This window comes from Octopus bimaculoides, chromosome 30 (genome assembly GCF_046866305.1).
Source record: "Octopus bimaculoides isolate indiv1 chromosome 30, ASM4686630v1, whole genome shotgun sequence".
In the NCBI taxonomy this organism is placed as follows: domain Eukaryota; kingdom Metazoa; phylum Mollusca; class Cephalopoda; order Octopoda; family Octopodidae; genus Octopus; species Octopus bimaculoides.
The window spans coordinates 4,644,862-4,659,347 of record NC_142957.1 but is presented as its reverse complement, the minus strand read 5'-3'; the positions used below and the strand labels follow the sequence as shown (position 1 = coordinate 4,659,347).

The following is a 14,486-nucleotide window of genomic DNA, read 5'->3' as shown; positions in this document are numbered from 1 at the left end:
TAGGACCCCTTTATAAACGCTTATGAAATTTATACATAAATATTTGCTTAAAATAACATATATTTTTTACATTTGTTTAATTAACAGTATTTAACAAAATAGGTTTATTGTCAATTAGAAGATTTCGATTAAAAAACATATATAAAATCAAATTGCCCATAAAAAGTATTTGCTGTCTACGGACTCCCTGTCTTGTCCTTGCGGACCAGTTTGAAAACTCCTGGTTTAGAGTCAAGATTTGGCTGCTATTTTCAGCATGGCGGTATCTCTTAGATCAGGGGTTTTCAAACTTTTTGACTTGCGGACCCCTTTATATTTCAGGCTTTACCTTATAAGGACCCCCTTATAAACGCTTATGAAATTTAAACATACATATTTGCTTAAAATAACATATATTTTTTACATTTGTTTAATTAACAGTATTTAACAAATAGGTTTATTGTCAATTAAAAAATATATATAAAATCAAATTGCCCATAAAAAGTATTTGTTGTCCACGGACCACAGTTTCAAAACCCCTGTACTAAGCAACAGCACAAACGCACGCGCGTACACACACAACTGAGCAAGAAGTAAAATGAAGGGAGAAAACTCACCTGGCCCAAACGTTTTTGACCAGCCCACACGGAAGTGTGAATGATTTTTAGGAACAACTGTCCAGTTCGAGGATTGAAAATGAAAATGGCTCCGTTGATGGGTTTCGTTGTTAAATTCCCTTCAAACGTCTGCAAATATAAATCATTAAATAAATGCCAGAGACTTTAAAATGGATCCCTTATATTGTTAAATTTACGTCGAACTTTTGAATTCTGAAAATAGTTTGGTTTCGTATTATAATCCAACCTGGAATTATGTACAAATCCAGGAATAAGACACCTGATGACTATCACAGATCAAACTGGTTGAAACATTGTATAGATGGAAATATTGTGGATATTTACAGCGTAAAGATGACTAGTTCTTATCCAGTCTTGTTTCTATGTACAGATCCAGGAATTGTTGTTGTTTTGGCACTCTCTCGCTTACGACGACGAGGGTTCCAGTTGATCCGATCGACGGAACAGCCTGCTCGTGAAATTAATGTGCAAGTGGCTGAGCACTCCACAGACACGTGTACCCTTAGCGTAGTTCTCGGGGGTATTCAGCGTGACGCAGAGTGTGACAAGGCTGACCCTTTGAATTACAGGCACAACAGAAACAGGAAGAAAGAGTGAGAGAAAGTTGTGGTGAAAGAGTACAGCAGGGTTCGCTTTAGGTGTTTTCGCTCAATAAACACTCACAAGGCCCGGTCTGGGAATCGAAACTGCGATCCTATGACTGCGAGTCCGCTGCCCTAACCACTAGGCCATTGCGCCTCCACTCACATCCAGGAATATGACACTAATAAGGCTATGGTAGAAGACATTTGACAAAGGTAACACACAGTGGGACTGAACCCAAGGCCACATGGTTGGGAAGCAAGCTTCTTAAGCTCATAGCCACACTTGTACTATTGAAAAAAAAAACAAAATGTTTTTTTTAATAAAAAGAGAAAAAGAAAATCCAAGAAGACACAGGCTTAAGCCTGCAGCATTTGAACCTGCCATATCTAGGTTACGTATTATACCTGCTTTATGTTCAAAATGACTAGATCCAACCTCTCACACCTACCCTACAACATCATCTTAAAAATAAACAATCGCGTCATTGAAATCTCAAAGCTATAAGATAATGCATGATTAATTGAAAACAAGGCCAGATCCAGCCTCTCACACCTACCCTACAATGTCATTCTAAAAATAAACAATCACGTCATTGAAATCTCAAAGCTATGGGACAATGCATGATTAATTCAAAACAAGGCCAGATCCAGCCTCTCACACCTACCCTACAATATCATTCTAAAAATAAACAATCACATCTTTGAAATCTCAAAGCTATGAGATAATGCATGATTCATTCAAAACAAGACCAGATCCAGCCTCTCACACCTACCCTACAATGTCATTCTAAAAATAAACACTCACATCATTGAAATCTCGAAGCTATGAGATAACGCAGGATTAATGTGGATAAATAAGCTTTACATTTGATGGAGAATCTGAATGCAAAGGGATGAAACCAGCCATATGCAGCCCAAATATTGTCTTAGGTTCAAACGGACTAAAATCCAGCCTCTCACACCTACCCTACAATGCCTTACTAAAACTAATCACATCATCGATACCTTCAAAATTCAACACAATGCATGATTCATTCAAAACAGTGTGAAGAAGCATTACATTTGACAGAGTAATCTGTTTGCATTTAATCTGGCCATATCCAGCCTCTCACACCTACCTTACAATGTCATTCTAAGAGTAATCTTGAAGTGACAAGCTATTCTTTTATTCTTTTACTTGCTTCAGTCAACTGACTGTGGCCATGCTGGAACACCACCTTGGAGGGCTTTAGTAAAAAAAAACCCAGCCCCAGGAGTTATTTCTTAAGCCTGGTATGGTGATGTAAACACACCGACATTGATTGTTAAATGGTGACAGGGCGACAAACACACATACACAGATCTATACATATATGTGTGTGTGTGTGTGTGTGTGTGTGTGTGTGAGATCGGCTTCTTTCAGTTTCCATCTACCAAATCCAAGGCTTTGGTCAGCCCGAAAAACTATAGTAGAAGACACTTGCCCAAGGTATCATGCAGTGGAATTGAACCCGGGACCATGTGGTTGGTAAGCAAGCTTCTTACCACGCAGACATGCTTCACTTAATGCTTAATTAATTCCAAACAATGTGAATACATAATACCATTTGACAGATTAATCTGAATGCGAAAGAGTTAAAACAAAAAAGGGATTAAAAAAATGCAGACATGTCATCACCTACCTTGTGTATAGTCACTCTGTAGACATTGGTGTCATCAACAAACCAAATTATTTGGTTGGAGAAAAGCTCACCATAGTTTTGGGAGCTGAGGTAGGGCTCAGTAGGTTCAGAGGAATATAGCTGCAAACCTTTACGGATGCGCTCCCGCAACACATACAGGGCAGGGTTAGCCTTCATGATTTTGGCCATCGCCTGTTGAATGAGGGGTTTGCAGCCGGGGAACCAGTTACCATAGGCACTGTGGAGATTATAGGCAAGGTCTATGGCGATGAGCACACCGGTGGGACTGGGGTAAATGCTCATGTTGTCAGTGGTGTAGTCCAAAAACTTAGCCCGAGCATACCTCTCAATGTCGTGCGAGTCGTAGTCACCCCATCGGAGTTGGACATCAATCCAGTACTTTTGGGTGTTGGCATTGTCCATCACATCCTTGGAATCAGCGAGCAGTGATGGCCGCGAGACATTCCATTTGTAGGTGGCAAACAGCAGGATATCGGCACAGGAGCTGTTCATTTTGTACGACTTGCGGGGGTGAATGGTTTCTTTCTGGACCGTCTCAATTTCGAGAGCGTCCAGTTCCTGGTCAAACACTTGGCACAGATCCATCACGACGCTCTCGTGGATCTTCTGCCATAAATGGGCACGGAAAATCTGGATCAAGGAAATTTTCAGGGTTGGGATTTTGCCGTGCATGAAAATACCAGTCAAATCAAGTTGGACTTGGAAACCAACATAGACATTGGCTCTGTTGATTGTTGGTGACCACCACAGGGTGAAGCGCCGGTTAGGGATCTGGTTCAAACCAGATCGCTGGGCATTGGTCAGTTTCTTGTATTTCATTGATTCTTCGAATCCGCTGGCCTTTTCCCAGAAAAGACCTTCCCAAGTGGGGAAGTATGTTCCTTTGAATAGAGTGTGTTCCAAGATGCCCTCAACGCCACCCAGTGCTTGGATCATGTCTGTTCGGTAGTTGTTCAGGTTCCACAATTTCCCATCATGCCTCTGATGGGTCCACCAGAATGGGTTCTGTTTTAATACCTGAAATTACAACGACAACAACAGCAATCAGTAATGTATATAACAACAACTATCAGATATACATATTATACATATATATATCTATATCTATATATATTACGGAGATGTACTTGCATAGCAAGTGACCTGATCTGAGATCATGTGCTGGAACGAAAACAATTGCAGCGTGGAAGGTGTTTATAAGCCATTTAAAATAACACACAAAAGCCGTCAGATTCACTTCAACATTTAAATTTAATTTGTCCAAATATTTTTGTCGCTTTGAGACAATTTTGTCAGTGAACAGGTTGCGGTCTCAAAGCGACGAAAATATTTTGACAAATTAAATTTAAATGTTGAAGTGAATCTGACGGCTTTTGTGTGTTATTTTAAATGGCTTATAAACACCTTCCATGCTGCAATTATATATATGCAAAATGAAAGACAGAAGATGGAATATAACAAGCATATAACATATAACAAGCAAACACTGCTACTCCAGTACAAACAACTACAACACAGGGACGTGCCATCTAGGTAGGCAAGGTAGGCAGTGCCTACCTTGAATAAAATAGATCGATAGCAACATTTTCCTTTCATGGTAAAATATGCACCTAATTCAATAAAATTATGAAGGTTACTCTCATTACTATGCATAAGATGCAAAATATTTTATTTTTCTTATAGATTAGGTAGGCGTAATTCGTCCCTGCCTTTCAATCTCAGTATTAAAGCTACGCATAGTACTGCTGTGGTATATGTGCTGCGTACATTCCTACAACAATGTTTTCTGTATGTGCTACAAAGGCAGAAGTAATTCTGCCTTCAACTCGGTCACATATCTGTGTTTCGCTTATGTTTTTGTGTGTTTTATTACATAAAGGTTACCAACTGCCTACCCTGAGTAATTACTGACAGCACGTACCTGCTACTACCACTGACTATACACAACAGCTGCAATTATCTGATATATATACAACAAACATAGAGCTATACAAGGGGTTGCTAAAAAGTTCCTGGCTTTAAGGGTATTGCGAAAGACCTGGTTGGAGACTCAACCTTGTGAGTTCTTTTAAAGGGCTTAGAAAAACTGAAGAACCAATGTAATAAGGGGAGTATGTTGAATAAAGTCATAATCAACTGATCCTCCTGTATTTTCTTTTAGCCAAAGTCAGGAACTTTTCAGCACTCCCTTGTGTGTATGTATATATATGTGTGTGTGTGTGTGTGTATATATATATATATATATACATATATATGTGTGTGTGTGTGTATCATCATCATCGTTTAACATCTGCTTTCCATGCTAGCATGCAAACAACTTATACCCCACCGACCCCTGAACTTGGCCTCATACCAAACTTGAACCCAATATAAACCATTTTGATATCAACCCCGCCGAAACTGCCTCTGGCTCTGTAGTGTAAACGTGTTGTTTTCATAAGATTTGAATTAAAATCTTCCAACAAACCTTAGTCACAATTTATGCTCCTAACACTAGCTGAATGATAACTAAGTTATTTTACTAAATTCTTTGTTATATTTAAAATTAAGTGAAAGACACACAGAGCATCTCAGCAGAAATATGGTAATAAAAGGGTTAAAGTCACCATGATATTTTTAACCCTTTTTATACCAACCCGGCTGAAACCGGCTCTGGCTCTGTAGTACAAATGTCTTGTTTTCATAAGATTTGAATTAAAATCTTCCACCAAAACTTAGTCCCAATTTATGTTCCTAACACAAGCGTAATGATAACTAAGTTATTTTACTAAATTCTTTTTTATATTTAATCTAAAATTAATTGAAAGAAACAGAGATTCTCAAAAGAAATACGGTAACGAAAGGGTTAACAAAGCCTGTGGATTGCCATTATAACTGAACAAAAAACAAACAAACATATATGTATGTATGAATATAAGTAGGTAGATAGGTATAAGCACATTGCTCCGTAGAGGTTACCTAAACCCAGAATTTACCTGATACTGTTTGAACTCCGTCCTGACACGCCAGCCCTTGTCATAGGCCAGGGTGTGTCGATCTTTCTGGAACAGGGTGTTGATACGAGGTATACCACGATCCCAACTGTCTTCCAAATCTTCCAGGGTCAGTCTCCTGCACAGCACAGAAGTAGAGTAGAAATATATGCATATATATATTCACAAAACACACACATACATATATACATACACACACACACTCACACAGGCATACTTCAACTTGTGTCGTTTTCAAGTCATGGCTTTGTCAGTTTAATCAAGTTTCTTTTAAAGAAATCCATCATCACCATCATCAAGGTTTAATATCCGCTTTCCATGCTGGTATGGGTTGGACAATTTGATGGAAAACTGCTAAGCCAGGAGATCTGCACCATGTTCCGATCTGAATTTGGCAAGGTGAATGCCCTTTCTAATGCCAACCACTCCAAGAATGTAGTGTTTTTTACGTGCCACTGGCATGGGTGTCATTGACCTGACACCAGCATCAGTCACGACTACAGTCTCACTTGGCTTGACAGGTCTACACAAGCATGGTATATCGCACAAGGTCTTGGTCACGTGCCACTGCCTCCGTGAGGTCCAATGCCCAAATGGTGCTTTCTACATGCCACTGGCATGGATGCCAATCAGACAGCACTGGCATTGGCCAAATTAATGGATAAAAAAATAATCCTCACCTTCAGTCAATTTATCCAACTTTACATTGGTCTCTCTTGTTCACATATTTAAAAGCATGAAAATTAAAAACACACCTAAAAACCAACTTTGATGAGGAAGATCAAAACAGTGAGCTGGCGGAAACATTAGCACACCGGGCAAAACACTTAGCAGCATTTTGTCTGTCTTTATGCTCTGAGTTCAAATCCCGCTGAGGTCAACTTTGCCTGTAATCCTTTCCAGGTCAATAAAATAAGTACCAGTCGGTGTAATCAACTTAACCCCTGCCCCCACAGAAATTGCTGGCCTTCTACCAAATTTCAAATGCACAATTATTATTATTATCATCATTATTATTATTATTATTATTATTATTATTATTAAGGCGAGCTGGCAGAATCGTTAACACACTGGACAAAATGCTAAGTGGCATTTTGCCCATTTTTATGTTCTGAGTTCAAATTCCACTGAGGTCGATTTTGCCTTTCATCCATCTGAGGTTGATGAAATAAGTACCAGTTGAGCATTGGGGTCAATGTAATTGACTAGTCCCCCTCCCACAAGAATTAAAGGCCTTGTGCTTATAGTAGAAAGGATTATTATTATTAAGACAGTGAGCTGGCAGAATTGTTAGGATGTTGGGCAAAATGCCTAGTGCATTTCATCTTCCTGTAGATTCTGAGTTTAAATTCTGCCGAGGTTGACTTGTGCCAAAATTTGAATGCATTATTATTATTATTATGGTGGCGAGCAGGAAGAATTGGGCGAAATACTTAGCGGTATTTCATCTGCCGCTACGTTCTGAGTTTGCCTTTCATCCTTTCAAGACTGATTAAATAAGTACCAGTTACATACTGGGTTCCAGGTAATCAACTTAATCCTCTCCCCTGAACTGCCTTTGTGGCAACAATTTGAAATCATTATTATTATAATTATTATTATTATCATCATTAGGGTGGAAAGCTGACAGAATCGTTAGCACACAGAGCAAAATGCTTAATGGCATTTCGTCTGTCCTTACATTCTGAGTTCAAATTCTGCCACGGTCGGCTTTGCCTGTAATCCTATTTGGGTCAATAAAATATGTACTCAAACTGCGAGTTGATGTAAATGACTTAACCCTACCCCTAAAATTGCTGGCTTTATGCCCAAATTTGAATGCATATTATTATTGTTGTTGTTGTTACTAAGGTAGCATGCTGGACAAAATGCTTAGCGGTGTTTCATCTGTCATTACGTTCTGAGTTCAAATTCCGCCGAGGTCGACTTTATCTTTAATCCTTTCAGAGTCAATAAATTAAGTACCAGTAGAACACGTCGCCTTCCTGGCATGTGAAAAGACATTCGAGCGAGTTCATTGCCAGTACCGCTGAACTGGCTCCTGTGCAGGTGGCACATAGAATACACCATTTCGAGGGTGGCCGTTGCCAGTACTGCCTGACTGGCCTTCGTGCCGGTGGCATGTAAAAGCACCCACTACACTCTCGGAGTGGTTGGCGTTAGGAAGGGCATCCAGCTGTAGAAACTCTGCCAAATCAGATTGGAACCTGGTGTAGCCATCTGGTTTCACCAGTCCTCGGTCAAATCGTCCAACCCATGCTAGCATGGAAAGCGGACGTTAAACAATGATGATGATGATGATGATGATGAATAGTGGGAGCCAATGTAACTGACTTGAACCCTCCTCGAAAATTACTGGCCTTGCGCCAAAATTAGAAACCAATACCAAAGTGTAAAAATCATACAAAATACCTGTGAAAATATGTACAAACCATTTACTAAATGATAAAGTTTAACCCTTTCGTTACTAACCCGGCCGTAGCCAGCCGAAAAATTTTTTGGTTCATAAGACTAACCCAGCCGTAGATGGTCGAGCGTACCCATTGTTATTTAAATGTATATTTGAACCCAAATCTCATTAGTACATTCGTTAAAACACCTGATTTCACTTTGCAAACAGTTGAGTTATTGTCTCCGACATTGTTTGGTGTGATATTTGAACTCAGTGAATTTTGGAAGATTGTTTTCCACATTTTTTGCGGCGTTAATTTTTTCAACTTTGAAGATGGAGAGGAGTTTCATGCTATCAAGCAGTGATTCCGAATTTGAAGGTTTTTCAACAGAAGATATGGAGATATCGAAGAAAAGAATGAATGAGCTACAAAAGCACGTGGTGAACGATAATGAATCGGATATTTCTGTATCCGAAACTGAAAGCAGCGACGGCGACAGCGACGATGATTTTACACCAGAAAAAGATTTAAAAAATATTTTTATTAACAATTTTTCTGAGGAAACAGGGTCTACCCATGTCTTTCTCAGGAAGCGAAACCTTTAGACTTCTTTTTCATGCTTGTTTGAAATGATTACTGCGGAAACAAACAGTTACGCAGAATGTAAACAAGCCTGAAAAAAAAGATAGCTTGTGGTTTCCTGCAACTGTAGATGAAATACGGGCATTTTTTGCCATAAATATTATTATGGGTATTAGACAGTTAACCAGAATAACAAATTACTGGAGCGATCAGGAACCTTTTGGCGATGTATATATTTCCAGTATTATGAACGAGTACGATTCGTGAAGCTGAACCAATATTTACATGTGAGAGACACTAGCAGTACCCCAGAGACAAAAATTATGCAATAGAATTGATTAAGAACCCTTTCTTTAATTATGTTCCAAATATCACACTAATATGTTGGAAATGAGTACAGCAATGAATTCCGGGTAGAGGTAGGGGTCCACCAAGGTTCCGTCCTCAGCCCCCTATTATTTACCATAGTCCTCCAGGCAATCACAGAGGAGTTCAAGACAGGTTGCCCCTGGGAGCTCCTCTATGCTGATGACCTTGCCCTAATTGCGGAGTCACTATCAGAACTAGAGGAGAAGTTTCAGGTGTGGAAGCAAGGTCTAGAATTGAAGGGCCTTAGAGTCAACCTAGCTAAAACCAAAATCCTAATAAGTAGGAAGGTAGATAAAACACAAACCCCTTCAGGTAGATGGCCCTGCTCAGTATGTAGAAAAGGAGTAGGTAGTAACTCTATAAGATGTACCCGGTGCAAGCTATGGACACATAAGAGGTGCAGCAACATCAAAGGCAGGTTAACTAGCAAGTTAGTTTTTGTTTGTGGCAGATGTTCAGGTGCAATAAAAACTGCAAACAAACAGGAAACAACTTCTATCTCATTCCAGGGTGAAAAACTAGAGGTAGTCGATAGCTTCCGCTATCTGGGCGACCAAGTTAGTAGTGGGGGTGGGTGCGCTGAAAGTGTAGCTGCTAGAATAAGAATAGCCTGGGCAAAGTTTAGAGAGCTCTTAACCCTGCTGGCGACAAAGGGACTCTCACTCAGAGTAAAAGGCAGACTGTATGACGCATGCGTACGAACAACCATGCTACATGGCAGTGAAACATGGGCTGTAACTGCTGAGGACATACGTAAGCTCGCAAGGAATGAAGCCAGTATGCTCCGTTGGATGTGTAATGTCAATGTGAATACCCGTCAGAGTGTAAGTATCTTGAGAGAAAAGCTGAACATTAGAAGCATCAGTTGTGGCGTGCAAGAGAGACGATTGCGCTGGTATGGACATGTGGTGAGAATGGAGGAGGATAGCTGCGTGAAAAAGTGCCACACCCTAACAGTTGAGGGAACCCGTGGAAGAGGTAGGCCCAGGAAGACCTGGGCTGAGGTGGTGAGGCAAGACCTTCGTACATTGGGCCTCACCGAGGCGATGACTACGGACCGAGACCTTTGGAAATGGGCTGTGCGTGAGAAGACCCGGCAAGCGAAGTAAGATCGTTGCCAGTGCCCCTGGACTGGTTCTTGTGCGGGTGGCACATGAGATGCACCATTTTGAGCGTGGCCGTTGCCAGTACCGCCTGACTGGCTCCTGTAGGATTTTCGAGCGAGATCGTTGCCAGTGCCCCTGGACTGGCTTGTGCGGGTGGCACATAAAAGACACCATTTCGAGCGTGGCCGTTTTCGTGCGGGTGACACGTAAAAGCACCCACTACACTCTCTGAGTGGTTGGCGTTAGGAAGGGCATCCAGCTGTAGAAACTCTGCCAAATCAGACTGGAGCCTGGTGTTGCCATCCGGTTTCACCAGTCCTCAGTCAAATCGTCCAACCCATGCTAGCATGGAAAGCGGACGTTAAACGATGATGATGATGATGATGATGTTGATAAATAAAAAAGTTACAGGTGTTTAATGAGACTAGTCTAAATTCATGATTATTTTAGAATCTAACTGAAACTCATGAGGGGTGTATTTTGGTCAGAAATATAGTAACGAAAGGGTTAAAAAATTGTTTTCCCGTGTTATGTCATTTTCTGAGTCATGGTTGCAGGCCTTGCAACCAATTAACGACGCAAGTCGAAGCACACCTGTATATGTAAATATACACACTCTTACACACCTACATATACACATGTGAACAGTGTATACGCACACCCTCCAATGAAGCACACACACAAACACACAATCGAAATGGAGGTTGCAGGCACACAGGCAGGCAGGAGCAGAGGTGGGAGTTGTATGGAAGAAGACCAACCTGTTTTGTGCATTAGCTTCTTGTCTTTTGAGTGCGTACTCGGCCCATACTCGCTGAGAATCAATGAATTCACTCTCCCATGGCATGATGTATCTGTAAAAGAGTACATTTAGAGTACACGATATTGTGTATGAACAGGACATACAGAGTGGCAGACATTATTTAGAACAGGGGCAGAGACAGTACAGGACCTGATTTGAAAGAGTACATAGAGAGTACAGGGCATGATATAAAATAGAATGAGGAGTACATGGCATTATATAAAACAAGACATGGAGTACAATGCATTATGGAGAACAGGACATGGAGTACAGGACACTGCATAAAACAGAAGATAGAGTACAGGACATCCTATATGAGTATAGAGCATTATACAGAACACAACATGGAGTACAAGGCATTATATAGAACAGAATACTGAGAGTATGGGACTTTGTATTATGGAGTATATAAAAAGTACATCACATTCTTCAGAAGAGTATAGAGTACAGGACGTTACTACAGAAGAGTATATAGTGAGTACTATATTTGTTTGTTGGCACTCCGTCGCTTACGACGACGAGGGTTCCAGTTGATCCGATCAACAGAACAGCCTGCTCATGAAATTAACGTGCAAGTGGCTGAACACTCCACAGACACACATACCCTTAACGTAGTTCTCGGGGATATTCAGCGTGACACACAGTGTGACAAGGCTGACCCTTTGAATTACAGGCACAACAGAAACAGGAAGTAAGAGTGAGAGAAAGTTGTGGTGAAAGAGTACAGCAGGGTTCACCACCATCCCCTGCCGGAACCTCGTGGAGTTTTAGGTGTTTTCGCTCAATAAACACTCACAACGCCCGGTCTGGGAATCGAAACCGCGATCCTATGACCGCGAGTCCGCTGCCTTAACCAATGGGCCATTGCGCCTCCACGATTGTAAGTATAGACCAGAAGGAAAGAGAAAACGAGGAAACGAGAGAGGGAAAAGGTATAATAAAAAAACAAACATACCTGTATAAGTTAGGAATGAGCTGGTCCTCGTCGTGGCTCATACCCGATCTGAAATGGGTGATTCCAACATCCGTCTGCTTTGACCAGCGCAAATCTGACTGCGGAATGAGGACATGGCCCATGGACAACATTCCAAGACCGCCCAGTTCTTTCGGTGTGTAGAAGACGACCGGCGGGAAACGGCTGGGCATCTTGGAGTTGAGGCCGATCTTGATACGGGTCTGGATTTTGTTCTCGCACTTGACCAGCAGGTCGAGTAGCTCCTGGGTGTTGACGACAGCCTCACGGAAGTAGGTCATTAGACCGATTAGGGCTGTGTTCCATTTGTTGACGATCTGCAGGGCAGAAGAAGAGCAAGAGAAAGACATTACAATTAACAATCATCATCATTATCATTTAACATCTGCTTTCCATGCTGACATGGGTTGGACGGGCTGACATGGAGCTGGATAGCAGGAAGCAGTCCAGACTCCAGCTGTCTGTTGAGGCATGGTTTCTACAGATGGATGCCCTTCCTAACACCAACCACTTTACAGAGGGTACTGGGTGCTTTTTATGTGGCACCAGCACCAGTGAAGTCTGTTATGGCATGGCCTTCACAGCTGGATGCTCTTCCTAATGCCAACCACTTTACAATGTGTTGGGTGAGTTGTAATCTATATATGACCTTCACCTGTGGAGGCGCAATGGCCCAGTGGTTAGGGCAGCGGACTCGTGGTCAGAGGATCGCGGTTTCGATTCCCAGACCGGGCGTTGTGAGTGTTTATTGAGCGAAAACACCTAAAGCTCCACGAGGCTCCGGCAGGGGATGGTGGCAAACCCTGCTGTACTCCTCCACCACAACTTTCTCTCACTCTTTCTTCCTGTTTCTGTTGTGCCTGTAATTCAAAGGGTCAGCCTTGTCACACTCTGTGTCACGCTGAATATTCCCAAGAACTGCGTTAAGGGTACGTTAATTTCATGAGCAGGCTGTTCTGTTGATTGGATCAACTGGAACCCTCTGTGTCGTAAGCGACGGAGTGCCAACAACAATGACCTTCACCGAGCCTAGTACAAAATGACAGCCCCAGTTATAACGGTTTCAAATTTTGGCACAAGGCCAGTAATTTCCGAGTAGCAGGAAAGTTGATTACATTGACCCACCCCACTGTTCAACTGGTACTTATTTTATCAACCCCATAACATGAAAGGTAGAGTTGACCCCAATGGAATTTGAACCTGGAACGTAAAGACAGATGACAACCCTTGTAATAATGGTTTCAAATTTTACAAGGGCAGCCATTTTGTGGGAGGGGATGAATCGATTACATCGAACCCCAGTCTTCAACTAGTACTTAATTTTTTCGACCCTGAAAGGATGAAAGGCAAAGGTGGATCATGATGGAATTTGAACTCAGAACATAGCGACTGACAAAATATCGCTAAGCATTTCACCGGGCGTGTTAACGATTCTGCCAAATGATGATAATTCTTTCTTATTTTGGCTAGAGGCCAGCAATTTCACGGGGAGGTGCAGTACCGCCTGACTGGCCTTCGTGCTGGTGGCACGTAAAAGCACCCACTACACTCTCTGAGTGGTTGGCGTTAGGAAGGGCATCCAGCTGTAGAAACTCTGCCAAATCAGATTGGAGCCTGGTGTCGCCAGTCCTCAGTCAAATCGTCCAACCTATGCTAGCATGGAAAGTGGACGTTAAACAATGATGATGATGATGGACCCAAGTGTGTAACTGGTACTTATTTTATTGACCCTGAGATGATGAAAGGCAAAGTTGACTCAGAACCATAAAGACAAATGACAAGCCCATGTAACAGTGATAATAATTCTTTGTTATTTTGGCACAAGGCCCATAATTTCAAGGGTAGGTTGCTAGTGGATTATATCAACCCCACTGCTCAACTGATGATAATTGTATTGACTCCGAAAAGATGAAAGGCAAAGTCGTCCACGGTAGGGTTTGAACTTGGAACATAAAGCAAAGAGAAATGCCACTAAGCATTTTGACCAATGCACTAATGATTAAGCCAGCTCACTGCCTAAATAATAATAATAATAATAATAATAATGATGATGATGATGATGATGATAATAATGATAATGATGATGATGATGATGATGAAGATGATGATGATGATGATGATAAAAATCTACTGATGGCACACAGCCTGAAATTTGGAGGGGAGGAGACTAATCGATTACATCGACACCAGTACGCAACTGGTACTTAATTTATTGATGCCTGAAAAGTCGAAAGGTAAAGTCAACATCATCACCATCATCATCATCTTCATCATCATCGTTTAATGTCCGCTTTTCATGCCGGCATGGGTTGGACGATTTGACTGAGGACTGGCGAACCAGATGGCTGCACCAGGCTCCAATCTGATTTGGCAGAGTTTCTACAG

General features: G+C 41.5%; 1 protein-coding gene across 1 annotated transcript in view; it reads right to left on the bottom strand.

Annotated features, from left to right (window-relative positions):
- Positions 1 to 14,486, bottom strand: part of LOC106883575 (pre-mRNA-processing-splicing factor 8) — an 87,628-nt gene that overhangs the window by 18,263 nt on the left and 54,879 nt on the right. The window contains exons 26-30 of the mRNA XM_089346027.1: positions 12,084 to 12,418; positions 11,088 to 11,180; positions 5,859 to 5,994; positions 2,863 to 3,900; positions 597 to 725 (exon numbers count right to left, since the gene is read on the bottom strand). Of these exons, the coding sequence (XP_089202153.1) occupies positions 597 to 725; positions 2,863 to 3,900; positions 5,859 to 5,994; positions 11,088 to 11,180; positions 12,084 to 12,418 (1,731 nt within the window). The remainder of the gene's footprint in view (positions 1 to 596; positions 726 to 2,862; positions 3,901 to 5,858; positions 5,995 to 11,087; positions 11,181 to 12,083; positions 12,419 to 14,486) is intronic.